Source organism: Salmo trutta, chromosome 27 (genome assembly GCF_901001165.1).
Source record: "Salmo trutta chromosome 27, fSalTru1.1, whole genome shotgun sequence".
NCBI lineage: Eukaryota > Metazoa > Chordata > Actinopteri > Salmoniformes > Salmonidae > Salmo > Salmo trutta.
The window spans coordinates 39,592,211-39,610,938 of NC_042983.1; the positions used below are offsets into that span (position 1 = coordinate 39,592,211).

The window sequence follows — 18,728 nt, forward strand, 5'->3', positions numbered from 1 at the left end:
CACACAGACAGAGGAATGATTCAGAAAGAGAGCAGGACCGTTGAAGAATCATTCCAGTGTCATGGCAGGGTGTTGGGGGAACCAGTACCAACCATTATCAACCAGTACTAATGAGTACCAACCAGTACAAACGAGTACCAACAAGTACCAACCAGTACCAACCATTACCAACCAATATCAACCATTATCAACCAGAACCAACCAGTACCAACCATTATCATCCAGTACCAACCAGTATCAACCATTATCAACCAGTACCAACCAGTACCACCCAGTATCAACCGTTATCAACCAGTACCAACCAGTACCAAACAGTATCAACCATTATCAACCAGTACCAACCATTATCATCCAATACCAACCAGTATCAACCATTATCAACCAGTACCAACCAGTATCAACCAGTATCAACCAGTACCAATGAGTACCAACCAATACAAACCAGTATCAACCATTATCAACCAGTACCAATCAGTACCAAACATTACCAACCATTATCAACCAGTACCAACCAGTATCAACCAGTACCAACCAGTATCAACCAGTATCAACCAGTACCAACCAGTACCAACCATTATCAACCAGTACCAACCAATATCAACCATTATCAACCAGTACCAACCAGTATCAATCAGTACCAACCAGTACCAACCAGTACCAACCAATATCAACCATTATCAACCAGAACCAACCAGTACCAACCATTATCATCCAGTACCAACCAGTATCAACCATTATCAACCAGTACCAACCAGTACCAACCATTGTCAACCAGCATCAACCAGTACCAAACAGTATCAACCAGTACCAATGAGTACCAACCAGTACAAACCAGTACCAATGAGTACCAACCAGTACCAACCAGTACCAACCAGTACCAACCATTGTCAACCAGTATCAACCATTATCAACCTGTACCAACCAGCAACAACCAGTACCAGCCAGTACCAACCATTGTCAACCAGTATCAACCATTATCAACCAGTACCAACCAGCATCAACCATTATCAACCAGTATCAACCAGTACCAACCAGCATCAACCATTGTCAACCAATATCAACCATAATCAACCAGTACCAACCAACATCAACCATTATCAACCAGTATCAACCAGTACCAACCAGTATCAACCAGTACCAACCAGTACCAACCAGTACCAACCAGTACCAACCAGTATCAACCAGTACCAACCAGTACCAACCATTGTCAACCAGTATCAACCATTATCAACCAGTACCAACCAGTACCAACCATTGTCAACCAGTATCAAACATTATCAACCAGTACCAACCAGCATCAACCAGTACCAACCAGTACCAACCATTGTCAACCAGTATCAACCATTATCAACCAGTACCAACCAACATCAACTATTATCAACCAGTACCAACCAGCATCAACCATTATCAACCAGTATCAACCAGTACCAACCAGCATCAACCATTGTCAACCAATATCAACCATAATCAACCAGTACCAACCAACATCAACCATTATCAACCAGTATCAACCATTGTCAACCAGCATCAACCAGTACCAAACAGTATCAACCAGTACCAATGAGTACCAACCAGTACCAACCAGTACCAATGAGTACCAACCAGTACCAACCAGTACCAACCAGTACCAACCATTGTCAACCAGTATCAACCATTATCAACCTGTACCAACCAGCAACAACCAGTACCAGCCAGTACCAACCATTGTCAACCAGTATCAACCATTATCAACCAGTACCAACCAGCATCAACCATTATCAACCAGTATCAACCAGTACCAACCAGCATCAACCATTGTCAACCAATATCAACCATAATCAACCAGTACCAACCAACATCAACCATTATCAACCAGTATCAACCAGTACCAACCAGTATCAACCAGTATCAACCAGTATCAACCAGTACCAACCAGTACCAACCAGTATCAACCAGTACCAACCAGTACCAACCATTGTCAACCAGTATCAACCATTATCAACCAGTACCAACCAGTACCAACCATTGTCAACCAGTATCAAACATTATCAACCAGTACCAACCAGCATCAACCAGTACCAACCAGTACCAACCATTGTCAACCAGTATCAACCATTATCAACCAGTACCAACCAACATCAACTATTATCAACCAGTACCAACCAGCATCAACCATTATCAACCAGTATCAACCAGTACCAACCAGCATCAACCATTGTCAACCAATATCAACCATAATCAATCAGTACCAACCAACATCAACCATTATCAACCAGTATCAACCAGTACCAACCAGTATCAACCAGTACCAACCAGTACCAACCAGTACCAACCAGTATCAACCAGTATCAACCAGTACCAACCAGTACCAACCATTGTCAACCAGTATCAACCATTATCAACCAGTACCAACCAGTACCAACCATTGTCAACCAGTATCAAACATTATCAACCAGTACCAACCAGCATCAACCATTATCAACCAGTATCAACCAGTACCAACCAGCATCAACCATTGTCAACCAATATCAACCATAATCAACCAGTACCAACCAACATCAACCATTATCAACCAGTATCAACCAGTACCAACCAGTATCAACCAGTACCAACCAGTACCAACCAGTACCAACCAGTATCAACCAGTATCAACCAGTACCAACCAGTACCAACCATTGTCAACCAGTATCAACCATTATCAACCAGTACCAACCAGTACCAACCATTGTCAACCAGTATCAAACATTATCAACCAGTACCAACCAGCATCAACCAGTACCAACCAGTACCAACCATTGTCAACCAGTATCAACCATTATCAACCAGTACCAACCAACATCAACTATTATCAACCAGTACCAACCAGTACCAACCATTATCAACCAGTACCAACCATTGTCAACCAGTATCAACCATTATCAACCAGTACCGACCAGCATCAACCAGTACCAACCAGTACCAACCATTGTCAACCAGTATCAACCATTATCAACCAGTACCAACCAGTACCAACCAGTACCAACCATTATCAACCAGTACCAACCAATATCAACCATTATCAACCAGTACCAACCAGTATCAATCAGTACCAACCAGTACCAACCAGTACCAACCAATATCAACCATTATCAACCAGAACCAACCAGTACCAACCATTATCATCCAGTACCAACCAGTATCAGCCATTATCAACCAGTACCAACCAGTACCAACCATTGTCAACCAGCATCAACCAGTACCAAACAGTATCAACCAGTACCAACCAGTATCAACCAGTACCAATGAGTACCAACCAGTACCAATGAGTACCAAACAGTACCAACCAGTACCAACCAGTACCAACCATTGTCAACCAGTATCAACCATTATCAACCTGTACCAACCAGCAACAACCAGTACCAGCCAGTACCAACCATTGTCAACCAGTATCAACCATTATCAACCAGTACCAACCAGCATCAACCATTATCAACCAGTATCAACCAGTACCAACCAGCATCAACCATTGTCAACCAATATCAACCATAATCAACCAGTACCAACCAACATCAACCATTATCAACCAGTATCAACCAGTACCAACCAGTATCAACCAGTACCAACCAGTATCAACCAGTACCAACCAGTATCAACCAGTACCAACCAGTACCAACCATTGTCAACCAGTATCAACCATTATCAACCAGTACCAACCAGCATCAACCAGTACCAACCAGTACCAACCATTGTCAACCAGTCTCAAACATTATCAACCAGTACCAACCAGCATCAACCAGTACCAACCAGTACCAACCATTGTCAACCAGTATCAACCATTATCAACCAGTACCAACCAACATCAACTATTATCAACCAGTACCAACCAGTACCAACCATTATCAACCAGTACCAACCATTATCAACCAGTACCAACCAGTACCAACCATTGTCAACCAGTATCAACCATTATCAACCAGTACCGACCAGCATCAACCAGTACCAACCAGTACCAACCATTGTCAACCAGTATCAACCATTATCAACCAGTACCAACCAGTACCAACCAGTACCAACCATTATCAACCAGTATCAACCAGTACCAATGAGTACCAACCAGTACCAACGAGTACCAACCAATATCAACCAGTACCAACCAGTATCAACCAGGCCATATATGGCCTTATATATCAAAGAACGGGACATATATGATCCTATATTTAAAACCCATATATAAACGTGACGTACATTTTAAATTATATGATCATATATTTAAATAAATGATATAAATCTCAGAACCCCATACAAAAAATTATATTATGGATATGTATTTTCATCACGGAAAATGTACTCAGAACATTCGTTTTTTTTGTTCAATGCAGTTATTGCTTTGAAATGTATTCCAGAATGTTTTTATTTTTTACATTTCATATATTTTAAAACAATACATGAATCTCACATGTAGGGATACATTATTTTCTAATTGCATTTAGTGTTAGGCGACCTTATGTCTACTTTTGTCACGTCCTGACCAGTATAAGGGGTTATTTGTTATTGTAGTTTGGTCAGGACGTGGCAGGGGGTGTTTGTTTTATGTGGTTCGGGGTTTAATGGGATATGTATTTATGTAAGAGGGGTGTTTGTTTTATGTGTTCCGGGGTTTTGGGGTATTGTTCTATGTTTTGTATTTCTATGGGTTTTCTATGTTGTGTATTTCTTTGTTGGCCTGGTATGGCTCTCAATCAGGAACAGCTGTACATCGTTGTTGCTGATTGGGAGTCATACTTAGGTAGCCCTGTTTTCACCTGTCTTTTGTGGGAAGTTGTTTTTGCACTGCTGTGTTTAGCCTGCAATACTGTGCGGTCGTTTTCTTGTTTTGTTATTTAAGTGTTCAATAGAAGTTAAGATGAGCACTCAACCCGCTGCGCCTTGGTCTACTCCGTACGACGACCGTTACAACTTTGTTGTTTCTTCTATCTACTGTAGATGATTCTTGCCATTTCATTTTGAGACTGAAATGGAGTAAACCAGAGGTTCCCAAACTTTCTATAGTCCCGTACCTCTTCAAACATTCAACCTCCAGCTGTACCCCCTCTAGCACCAGAGTCCCGTACCTCTTCAAACATTCAACCTCCAGCTGTATCCCCTCTAGCACCAGGGTCAGCGCACTCTCAAATGTTGTTTTTTGCCATCATTGTAAGCCTGCCACACATACACTATACGATACATTTATTAAACATAAGAATGAGTGTGAGTTTTTGTCACAACCCGGCTCGTGGGAAGTGACAAAGAGCTCTTATAGGACCAGGGCACAAATAATAATACTAATCAATAATTTTACTCTTTATTTAACCATCTTCCATATAAAACCTTATCTGTTCATGCTTGAAAGGATGCACATATCTCTGCAATGTTGGGTTGTATTGGAGAGAGTCTCAGTCTTAGATAATTTTCCACACACAGTCTGTGCCTGTATTTAGTTTTCATGCTAGTGAGGGCCGAAAATCCACTCTCACATACAGTTGAAGTCAGAAGTTTACATACACCTTAGCCAAATACATTTAAACTCAGTTTTTCACAATTCCTGACATTTAATCAGAGTAAACATTCCCTGTCTTAGGTCAGTTAGGATCACCACTTCATTTTAAGAATGTGAAATGTCAGAATAATAGTAGAGAGAATGATTTATTTCAGCTTTTATTTCTTTCATCACATTCCCAGTGGGTGAGAAGTTTACATACACTCAATTAGTATTTGGTAGCATTGCCTTTAAATTGTTTAACTTGGGTCAAATGTTTAGGGTAGCCTTCCACAAGCTTCCCACAATAAGTTGGGTGGATTTTGGCCCATTCCTCCTGACAGAGCTGGTATAACTGAGTCAGGTTTGTAGGCCTCCTTGCTCGCACACGCTTTTTCAGTTCTGCCCAAAGATTTTCTACAGGATTGAGGTCAGGGCTTTGTGATGGCCACTCCAATACCTTGACTTTGTTGTCCTTAAGCCATTTTGCCACAACTTTGGAAGTATGCTTGGGGTCATTGTCCATTTGGAAGACCCATTTGCGACCAAGCTTTAACTTCCTGACTGATGTCTTCAGATGTTGCTTTAATATATCCACATCATTTCCCTCCTCATGAGGCAATCTATTTTGTGAAGTGCACCAGTCCCTCCTGCAGCAAAGCACCCCCACAACATGATGCTGCCACCCCTGTGCTTCACGTTGGGATGGTGTTCTTCGGCTTGCAAGCCTCCCCTTTTTTCCTCCAAACATAATGATGGTCATAATGGCCAAACAGTTCTATTTTTGTTTCATCAGACGAGTGGACATTTCTCCAAAAAGTATGATCTTTGTCCCCATGTGCAGATGCAAACCGTAGTCTGGCTTTTTTATGGCGGTTTTGGAGCAGTGGCTTTTCAGGTAATGTCAGTATAGGACTCGTTTTACTGTGGATATAGATACTTTTGTACCTCTTCCCTCCAGCATCTTCACAAGGTCTTTTGCTGTTGTTCTGGGATTGATTTGCAATTTTCGCACCAAAGTACGTTCATCTCTTGCAGACAGAATGCGTCTCCTTCCTGAGCGGCATGACGGCTGTGTGGCCCCATGGTGTTTATACTTGCATACTATTGTTTGTACAGATGAACGTGGTACCTTCAGGCATTTGGAAATTGCTCCCAAGGATGAACCAAACTTGTGGAGGTCTACAATTTTTTTCTGAGGGCTTTGCTGATTTCTTTTGATTTTCCCATGATGTCAAGCAAAGAGGCACTGAGTTTGAAGGTAGGCCTTGAAATACATCCACAGGTACACCTCCAATTGACTCAAATGATGTCAATTAGCCTATCAGAAGCTTCTAAAGCCATGACATAATTTTCTGGAATTTTCCAAGCTGTTTAAAGGCACAGTGAACTTAGTGTATGTAAACTTCTGACCCAGTGGAATTGTGATACAGTGAGTTATAATTCAAATAATTTGTCTGTAAACAATTGTTGGAAAAATTACTTGTGTCATGCACAAAGTAGATGTGCTAATAGACTTGCCAAAAGTTTGCTAACAAGAAATTTGTGGATTGGTTGAAAAATGAGTTTTAATGACTCCAACCTAAGTGTATGTAAACTTCCGAGTTCAACTGTACATATATTTTTAGAAATGAAGGCCTGATTCACCCAGTCTCCTCTGAACAGTTGATGTTGAGATGTGTCTGTTACTTGCACTCTGTGAAGCATTTATTTGGGCTGCAATTTCTGAGGCTGGTAACTCTAATGAACTTATCCTCTGCAGCAGAGGTAACTCTGGGTCTTCCATTCCTGTGGCGGTCCTCATGAGAGCCAGTTTCATCATAGCGCTTGATGGTTTTTGTGACTGCACATGAAGAAACTTTCAAAGTTCTTGACTTTTTCCGTATTGACTGACCTTCATGTCTTAAAGTAATGATGGACTGTCATTTCTCTTTGCTTATTTGAGCTGTTCTTGCCATAATATGGACTTGGTCTTTTACCAAATAGGGCTATCTTCTGTTTAACACCCATACTTTGTCACAACACAACAGATTGGCTCAAACGCATTAAGAAGTAAAGAAATTCCACTATTTAACAAGGCACACCTGTTAATTGGAATGCATTACTGGTATCTACCACATGAAGCTGGTTGAGAGAATGCCAAGAGTGTGCAAAGCTGTCATTAAGGCAAAGGGTGGCTACTTTGAAGAAATATATTTAGATTTGTTTAACACTTTTTTGGTTACTACATGATTCCATATGTGTTATTTCATAGTTTTGATGTCTTCACTATTATTCTACAATGTAGAAAATAGTGTGTCCAAACTTTTGACTGGTACTATATACGTGACATATATGTAGCTATAAAACATATAAGTAATATACATATATTTCTTTTCAGTATGGGACCAACCAGAACCAACCAGTATTAATCAGTACTCTACACACCTTTGCGCAACAACCTGAGAACTACCTGAGCTCATACAGTATGACTCTTTCAACACACCCTGCAAAACGAGCCAGGATCCCCCACCCACCCACGCACACTGTACACTAATCACACTGCAAATAAAAGTGGCATCGGTGAGGTCATTGTGTTTACCCATAATATATACACTAAGACACTAGGTCACCTTTACAAGCATGACACAATCTTTCAACTCATGTCCTAATTTGTTAACCTTCCTGTCAGACAGAGTGTCACACACCCCACCCTCAGTGACTCTGACATCGGGTCTGTGACATTGCCTGCAAGTGCTCCTCTCTCACTTGTCATTGCACAGTAATCCTCTCAACAGGTGTACTGTTCTAAATAGGGTTGCAAAAATACTTTTTCCAGATATCCTGGTTGGAGGATTCTGGATTTCCTGCTGATTCCGCCTTGATTCCAGGAGTCTTGGGAATTAGGTGAAAGTTACATGAGTTTTTCAACCCTAGCTCTAAATGAAATATTCTGATGATCTGGTTCACAGCTTCAATACGAGTGGGTTCCCCTGTCACTGTAAGGGCTACGGTTAACATTACCATCATCATTAACATCTCAGTCATCTACTTCCTGGCTTAGTACATTGTTTGTGTATTTACTCCATGGCAACGGTGTAGCATTGTAGCACCTGTAGCATTGGGATGACTGCAGGACAAATAATGACTGCGTCTCAGTGCAGCTCGAATCAATCAAATTGGTGACAAAAGACACTGAAATAAGACACTGCAGTCCCAGGTAATAATGGCATTTTATGAGGAGGAAAAGACTGAGATGGAAGCTATATACTGTAAGCCTGCGATTTTGGCCAACATGTCTTTATGTCTAGGTATGCAAGTGCGTAGGTATAAAAACGAGTACCTTTGTGCACTTGACTATGGTAAACAACAGCTAAACGTCACGCCTGTCAGTCAAACTTTGAGCAGTGACGTCCTCTTTATTGTTGCTTGAAGGTCAAAGTTGATCATCCTGGCCTTGAGAAAACATCCTATCTCTTTGTTGCGCTAGGTTCTTATGAAAACAATTTGTTGAAATAACTTAAATAACCACGATGGCTAAATATAGATGGGGTTATTTCAAGTTATTGGAGCTATGCCAGCTTATTATGATGACTAAGCACCCTGCATACCATTCCAACAGTTTGGGTCCTGATAGGACAGGCACCCTGTATACCATTCCAACAGTTTGGGTCCTGATAGGACAGACACCCTGTATACCATTCCAACAGTTTGGGTCCTGATAGGACAGGCACCCTGTATCCTGGACACTGATAGGACAGACACCCTGTATCCTGGACACTGATAGGACAGACATCCTGTATCCTGGACACTGATAGGACAGACACCCTGTATCCTGGACACTGATAGGACAGACACCCTGTATCCTGGACACTGATAGGACAGACACCCTGTATCCTGGACATTGATAGGACAGACATCCTGTATCCGGGACACTGATAGGACAAACACCCTGTATCCTGGACACTGATAGGACAGACACCTTGTATTCTGATCACTGATAGGACAGACACCCTTTATCCTGGACACTGCAGCTTAAAGGACACCATGTTGGCTTCATACTGAATGATCCCGGGACGGACTTGGACCACCAGGGATGGACTGGGACCACCAGGTGACGGACTGGGTGACTGGGACCACCATGTGACAGACTGGGACCACCAGGTGACGGACTGGGACCACCATGTGACAGACTGGGACCAGAAATCGGCCAAGGAATTTGTAAAACTCCTCAAGGCCCATTGTTTTCTTTGAGACCCCCATTACTAGCCAAATAATGATCATTCTGCTCAAGAACCCCAATGTAGACAGGGTCACTGGGATACAGATGGACAGCACATCTGGGATGTTCCCTATAGCCAATCAGTTTCTGCAATGACCCCAATGCAGTACTTTACAAAAGATGTAAAACAACACGAGTCTTGTTCCACGGGTAAGCCAATGCTCCTACCACTGTCTCCCCCAAGCATCTTCGACCGGTATTCTGACTTACTGTCCTGCATACTGCTTGTATCCACAGCACTAACTTGTGAGTTGGTGATTTCCTGGTCCTTTAGTACAGAGCAGCCAGGATCCTTACAGTTAGGAAGTCCTACGTTTTCTCTCTGTTTATACTGGTGCATGTGTGATCAAGTCTGTTGCTTGTGTGTTTGCCATTTCACTGGAGGAGCTTGGTTTCGGGAGGCGGTGTGTGGGCTGTGTTTTCAAACCCATTTTTAGCTCACAACAAGCTTGTAGCATGGCTAATACTAGACAGAAATACGCTGTAAAGTTCAGTAGAAGAGGAATACGTATCAAGCACTGTACTCCATGAACTACTGGATCAACACTACCCTCCATTAACTACTGGATCAACACTACCCTCCATGAACTACTGGATCAACACTACCCTCCATGAACTACTGGATCAACACTACCCTCCATTAACTACTGGATCAACACTACCCTCCATGAACTACTGGATCAACACTACCCTCCATGAACTACTGGATCAACACTACCCTCCATGAACTACTGGATCAACACTACCCTCCATGAACTACTGGATCAACACTACCCTCCATGAACTACTGGATCAACACTACCCTCCATGAACTACTGGATCAACACTACCCTCCATTAACTACTGGATCAACACTACCCTCCATGAACTACTGGATCAACACTACCCTCCATGAACTACTGGATCAACACTACCCTCCATGAACTACTGGATCAACACTACCCTCCATTAACTACTGGATCAACACTACCCTCCATGAACTACTGGATCAACACTACCCTCCATTAACTACTGGATCAACACTACCCTCCATAAACTACTGGATAAACACTACCCTCCATTAACTACTGGATCAACACTACCCTCCATGAACTACTGGATCAACACTACACTCCATGAACTACTGGATCAACACTACCCTCCATTAACTACTGGATCAACACTACCCTCCATAAACTACTGGATAAACACTACCCTCCATTAACTACTGGATCAACACTACCCTCCATGAACTACTGGATCAACACTACACTCCATGAACTACTGGATCAACACTACACTCCATAAACTACTGGATCAACAAAAACTTGAAGTTCTTCCTTCAACTCTTTATGGATTCTACCAACAGAAAGGTTGATGATCTGTTTAAGAATGCAATGGAATTTAAACACAGTTTGGAGTTTACGCAGGTGGAGGTGGAGGAGCTAAAGTCACCAGCCAGACCGCATTCAAAACCATGTCTGAGGATTTTGCAATTTTCCAAAAAACACTTGACAAGCACTATTCCTAAGGAGAATAACTCAAAAACTCATTGAGATGGAGAGGGCGCATAAAAATGTGCACTTTCTTCCCTGATGGACGGCCCAGATCTATAGTGGTGAAACTGCTCAGGTTCAATAACGAGGAGGAGATTTTCAGGAGAGCCAAGTGCCTGAAGGGAATCAAAATCTTCATCAATGAAGACTTCTCCAAAAAGGTATGCCTCAAAAGAAAGGAACTGATGCCACGACTAATTGAAGAATGAAAAAAAGGCAACGTCGCATACCTGAAGTATGATCAGCTGGTCGTTCACCCCCCTCTCGTAGGCCTATTACAAGTGACTCCGCTATAGTCCACTGATTTGACGCAAACGCACACACACCCACACACACCCACACATACACACACATACACCCACCCACACATACACACACATACACTACAAGACCAAAAGTATGTAGACACCTGCTCGTCCAACATCTCATTCCAAAATCATAGGCATATAACAGCCTCCACTCTTCTGGGAAGGCTTTCCACTAGATGTTGGAATATTGCTGCGGGGACTTGCTTCCATTCAACCACAAGAGCATTAGTGAGGTCAGGCACGGATGTTTGGCAATTAGGACTGCCTCGCAGTCGGCGTTCCAATTCATCCCAAAGGTGTTAGATGGAGTTGAAGTCAGGGCTCTGTGCAGGCCAGTCAAGTTCTTTCACAACAATCTCGACAAATCATTTCTGTATGGACCTCGCTTTGTAAATGGGGGCATTGTCATGCTAAAACAGGAAAGGGCCTTCCCCAAACTGTTGCCACAGAATTGGAAGCACAGAATCATCTAGAATGTCATTGTATGCTGTAGAGTTAATATTTCCCTTCACTGGAACTAAGCCCGAACCATGAAAAACAGCCCCAGACCATTATTCTTCCTCCATCAAACTTTACAGTTGGCACTATGCAATTGGGCAACCCCAATTCGTCCATCGGACTGCCAGAAGGTGAAGCATGATTCATCACAAACTGACTTGTTGGAAAGGTGGCATCGTTGAAAGTCACTGAGCTCTTCAGTAAGGCCATTCTACTGCCAATGTTTGTCCATTGAGATTGCATAGCTGTGTGCTAGATTTTATACACCTGTCAGCAACTGCTGTGGCTGAAATACTTTTGAATATACAGTACCAGTCAAAAGTTTGGACACACCTACTCATTCCAGGGTTTTTCTTTATTTTTACTATTTTCTACATTGTAGAATAATAGTAAAGACATCAAAACTAGGAAATAACACATATGGAATCATGCAGTAACCAAAAAAGTGCTAAACAAATCAAAATATACTTTATATTGGTGATTCTTCAAAGTAGCCACCCTTTGCCTTGATGACAGCTTTGCACACTCTTGGCATTCTCTCAAGCCTTACTGAAGAACTCAGTGACTTTCAACGTGGCACCGTCATAGGATGCCACCTTTCCAACAAGTTAGTTGGTCAAATTTCTGCCCTGCTAGAGCTGCCCCGGTCAACTGTAAATGCTGTTATTGTGAAGTGGAAACATCTGGGAACAACAACGGCTCAGCTGCGAAGTGGTAGCCCACACAAGCTAGCAGAACAGGACCACTGTGTGCTGAAGTGCGTAGCTCGTAAAAATCGTCTGTCCTCCATCACAACACTCACTACCGAGTTCCAAACTGTCTCTGGAAACAACGCCAGCATAAGAATTGTTCGTCGGCAGCTTCATGAAATGGGTTTCTATGGTCGAGCAGCCGCACACAAGCCTAAGATCACCATGCGCAACGCCAAGCTTCAGCTGCGGTGGAGTAAAGCAAGCCGCCATTGGACTCTGGAGCCGTGGAAACGCGTTCCCTGGAGTGATGAATCACGCTTCACCATCTGGCAGTCCGACGGCAGAATCTGGGTTTGGCGGATGCCAGGAGAACAATACCTGCCAGAATGCATAGTGCCAACTGTAAAGTTTGGTGGAGGAGGAATAGTGAATGGAAATCTTAACGCTACATCCTACAATGACATTCCAGATGATTCTGTGCTTCTGACTTTGTGGCAACAGTCTGGGGAAGACCCTTTCCTGTTTCATCATGACAATGCACCCGTGCTAAAAGCGAGGTACACACAGAAATGGTTTGTCGAGATCGGTGTGGAAGAACTTGACCGTCCTGCACAGAGCCCTTACCTCTACCCCTTCGAACACTTTTTGGATAAATTGCAACTCCGACTGTGAGCCAGGCCTAATCGCCCAACATCAGTGCTCGATCTCACAAATGCTCTTGTGGCTGAATGAAAGCAAGTGGAAAGCCTTCCCAGAAGAGAGGAGGATGTTATAGCAGCAAAGGGTGGACCAACTCCATATTAACGCCCATGATTTTGAAATGAGATGATAAACGTGCAAGTGCCCATATACTTTTGGCAATGTAGTGTATGACTAAACGGGACCATGCAGTACTAATGGTTCCTCTCTGCTCCTGATGGTTCCTCTCTGCTCCTGATGGTTCCTCTCTGTTCCTCTCTGCTCCTGATGGTTCCTCTCTGCTCCTGATGGTTCATCTCTACTCCTCTCTGCTCCTGATGGTTCCTCTCTGTTCCTGATGGTTCCTCTCTTCTCCTCTCTGCTCCTGATGGTTCCTCTCTGCTCCTGATGGTTCCTCTCTGTTCCTGATGGTTCCTCTCTGTTCCTGATTGTTCCTCTCTGCTCCTGATGGTTCCTCTCTGCTCCTGATGGTTCTTCTCTGTTCCTCTCTGTTGCTGATGGTTCCTCTCTTCTCCTCTCTGCTCCTGATGGTTCCTCTCTGCTCCTGATGGTTCCTCTCTGTTCCTGATGGTTCCTCTTTGTTCCTGATGGTTCCTCTCTGCTCCTGATGGTTCCTCTCTGCTCCTGATGGTTCCTCTCTGTTCCTCTCTGCTCCTGATGGTTCCTCTCTGCTCCTGATGGTTCCCCTCTGCTCCTGAAGGTTCCTCTTTGCTCCTGTCAATGCAGTCGAATTAGACAGGATACAAGAAGAAGTGAAGGCCAGAGAAGGCCGTGACTGTTGAATATTTTCATCTGTTTGATTAGGTTTTGTCAAGTGAACTTTCTACATGGGACATTTGTGTTTATCTGAGATATTCTACCTAGTGCTGCCCCCTGGTCATAGTGAATTTTACTGCAGTGGGGTTCACTGCTGCAGTGCACGTACTCCCCTGGTTGTCATGGCTCTCAGCCAATCCCAGTCATTATCTCACAACAATGACCCATATCCCTCCATAACCACTGGGATTCCTGGCAGTGATTTCATTGGTGCGACTTGTCAAAGCCAATTTATTGACATTGGCCAATGCGTGTGCATTAGCCGGCCAAGGTCTCTCTGTCAGGCCATTTCAGTGTAGAACAACAGTCAACAATACATCAAACAGATGGTTTCTGACATCCACTACAAAGCCATTGTCAGAAACCATCTGTTTGATGTATTGTTGACTGTTGTTTTACGCTGAAATGGCCTGACAGAGAGACCTTGGCCTTGTAAAAATCCAATAACATTGAAACTATATGACAACAAGTAAAGGTCTTACTTTTGTCACGACTTATAGGTTGAGAGAACATCATGTGTAAGATGGGGGGATGGGTAGCTGGACAAGAGAACATCATGTGTAAGATGGAGGGCTGGGTAGCTGGACAAGAGAACATCATGTGTAAGATGGAGGGCTGGGTAGCTGGACAAGAGAACATCATGTGTAAGATGGAGGGCTGGGTAGCTGGACAAGAGAACATCATGTGTAAGATGGAGGGCTGGGTAGCTGGACAAGAGAACATCATGTGTAAGATGGAGGGCTGGGTAGCTGGACAAGAGAACATCATGTGTAAGATGGAGGGCTGGGTAGCTGGACAAGAGAACATCATGTGTAAGCTGGAGGGCTGGGTAGCTGGACACCATTTCAGAATATTGAACAAGTTGAGTTTCCATATTTAGCACAGTAGAATGGCCAGTCAGTGATGAGTCTATCTAAAGTCAACATTATCACGCCTGAGCCTGGGTTTGCCAACCATTGGGCAGACAGACATGGTTCACAACCATGTGTATATGCCGTCGTGTGTGTGTGATGTGTGTTATTTTAAAGTGCTGACGCATGCCTTGTGAACGTTCGACTCGTCTCAGTGTAAATATCTCACACCTCGGCCAAGAATGCCAGCCCCTTGGTTTCACCCCTGGGTGGCATTCCTATTCCTGCTGTTCAATACCGAAAATGGAGTGACAGACAGACTGTGAGAAACACAGCTTCCAGACACGTCCCACTTTCTCACCTCCTATCAGACGGAGCTGATGATGTCAGAGGAGGCTGAGTGAATGATTCCGCTAACTCTTACTGTAACATGTGGAAATGTATTGTAACTCACACTAATACTACATTGAATAATAGTTTCTCGGTTTGAGGATGTATATTTAGTTTTTCCTTTCGCTTATTTATCTCAGCTGTCTCAGTTACTTTCTCCTCTCCATTAATACTTGTCTAGTTTGACTTATGCTGTGTTCCTACTGTTAAAGTATAGCTCCGGGGATGAAGTGTCCATCATCAGCTTCCCCTCCCCCCGATCCGAACCTTGACCATTAGCAACCTGGACTCAGGAGTAGACGTAACATGGCAAACTAAAATACGTTCACTCAAATTCGTATGATATGTTACGTTTGGTTTGTTACGTATTCATTTGTGGCTATCCATAATCTATTTCTTAAGGCATGTTACGAATTGCAATTCGTACAATATCTTACGTATTTGCAATACATATGAAATGTTACAAATTCCAATTTGTTGTGATTAACCATACCAAATGTAACATATTGTAATAATTTGAGTGTCCCGGATTTTTGAGTTTGAGTTTATTTTATTTTTACAGGGACAGTGCACATTAATCAACGTTTCAGTAAAAGTGCCGGTTTTAGCCAGCCGGCTAATTTTCAACCGCAGTCCCTGGGCAGGTTATTAAAAACAATTACAATACAGAATCAATGAGCAGTGAGCACACGCAGAGCAACATAGGACAAGCAAGACGTAGCATACAGACAGAGCAACATAGGACAAAAAGGAACAAGACAAAATACATAAAAGCAACAAAGTGTTTCCACACCTCACAAGCTACAGACAACAGACAACATGGAAAACAGCAATACACAGCTAGGGATTATGGTCACAAATCTGATTGGTCTTTAGCCATGTCTTTATGTTTTTGGTGAACGTGTGATATGTGGTGCAGTTATGTGTGTCTGATGGCAGTGTATTCCAGACATGGGACGCTCTCACAGAGAAAACAGATTGACTAAAGGTGGTTTTCCTTAAGGGAACTATACAGTCACCTCTCATGGCAGACCTTGTGGATCTGCTGCCATATGTTTGGATTTTCTGTTTAACAAAAATACTGAGTGGAGGGGGAGCCAGGCCATTTAGCATCTTGAATACAAGACATGCGTAGGTGTATAGCACCAGATTTTCCCAACTCAGGAGCTCATGCTTTCTGAGGATGTAACAGTGATGATGGCTATTGGGCTTCCTATCGAGCACTTTGAGAGCCTGTTTGTAGACAGACTGAATAGGTTTTAATGTTGTATAGCAAGCTTGGGCCCAACTAGTCAAGCAGTATGTTAAGTGGGGAAGTATCATACATTTGAAATACAGTTTTGCTACCTCAGTAGTCAAACAATTTCGTATAAATCGGAAATTAGCTAGGTTGAATTTGGGTTATTTGAATTGCCTTTTTCACCTGCTTTTTAAAAGAGAGATTGGAATCAAGTATGATGCCAAGATACTTAAAATCAGATACCACCTGGAGCTTCTCCCCTGACACACAGACATACTATTTTGCTTACTATGTTACGTCTAGTCCACCGTATGAGATCAGCCTGCCATTAGTGGGGGAAATCCAAAACTGACCCAAGATCAGCGTCTATGGGTAACTTCACCCTACCCCCTGAAATGTACCAACTTGCCTTTGTACTGAACTACTCAATCCAGCTTTGAAATTGTTATTCATTCAAAATGATCTTGAAATCGTCTGGACAGCCAAGGAGGTCTACACTGCAGAGCATGCTGGTCTTTCAACAGGTCCTTATCTTCTTAATTAGATACAACATTATTCAGCTAGGAATACTTTTAGGGCTGAAATAAAAAAACGTTGTTTCTCCATGTTTGCACAGTGGAACTAACTTTAACATACTTATTCAGAAAGAGTGATTCAAGTGAAGGGTGTAGCTACTTACAGTCTGACATAGTAAAATAACATTTTGTGAATATTTTCTAGAGTCAAAACCCCACTATCATCCACATTGTGTTCTGAAAGAGAGACACGGGAATGTATTAGAGCAGCAGGGCAGATTAGCTGTCTACTTCAGTTGACTTGCCAATACTGAGTTGCACTGTGTCCAAGTCCCCATTTTCTTACCTTATTAATTAAAGCACATTTCATTCACTATTCTATATAGAACCTTAAAGGGGATGCCATATAGGAAGGTGATTCTATGAATTAGTGCGTGGGGGATAGAACCTTAAAGGGGATGCCATATAGGAAGGTGATTCTATGAATTAGTGCGTGGGGGATGTAAACACATCATACCTAAATTCTCCATTATTAAACAAAGTTGTGTGTGGTTTTAATTACATATTTTACAGGTCATTCAATAGTAATTGTATTATTATTAATGTTATTATTATTATTGTTGTTGTTGTTGTTGCTATTAGTCTGTTATTGTCATTACCATTCGTCTATTATATTGCTCTGACCATGGTTACTATCCATCGCTGTCCATTTGCTTGATGAACTATAAATACATTTAAAAACCTTTATCAACACAAATTATGGGACCTAAAAAAACTAAAACATCTACATGTAGCTATTGATAATATTTGCTGACTTGAATTAATTACGCATGGCATGTTTTTGGAGAGAACAACACGAACTATAGGTATATACAATATTAAAATACAGAAAACGATTTAAATTGTACTTTTCTCCTTGAGCAATGTGAGAGCAGTGGCTCACACTTTGGGTGTGGCTTCTATCCGTATGGGCGTATCTAAAAAGCAGTTAAAACTAGAATAGACTATATAAACCTGTGCGCCACGGATAGAAAAATCATTCAACGAACTACAACTACACGAGAAGAGAACTCGAGAAACAAGAAAGATGTATACACGATCAAATAGTTTGGTATTGTCAATTCCGACAAATCATTATCAAGGACAGTTCGCTTACAGGGCGATGCCGCGGAGCAAAGAGCCAGAAATCTTCACATTTGAGCGGATCCCAGCTCAAGAGCCACAGCGCTATACAGCAGTGCGCCAGCGAAGGAAGAACACCCGGGTACAGTACCCAGCCAATGTCCGAAAATACCTTCCACCAGCCGAGAAGAGCGCTGCCAAGCGCTGGCTCGTTGCTCTGTGCCTGATACTGTTCCTGCAGATCTACACCGAGGATGCTTGCATCGAGACACCGATCAGCGCCGAGAGCCTTGCAGTCGAGGTACACGACGAGGCGTCCTATGCGCAT

The 18,728-nt window shown here is 42.6% G+C and overlaps 1 protein-coding gene across 1 annotated transcript in view; it reads left to right on the forward strand.

The window, feature by feature from the left end:
• Positions 1-18,291: 18,291 nt before the first annotated feature.
• Positions 18,292-18,728, forward strand: part of ier3 (immediate early response 3) — a 1,414-nt gene continuing 977 nt past the window's right edge. Inside the window, exon 1 of the mRNA XM_029718019.1 lies at positions 18,292-18,728. This exon is cut by the window's right edge and continues 977 nt beyond it. Coding sequence (XP_029573879.1) covers positions 18,366-18,728 — 363 coding nt within the window. The 5' untranslated portion in view covers positions 18,292-18,365.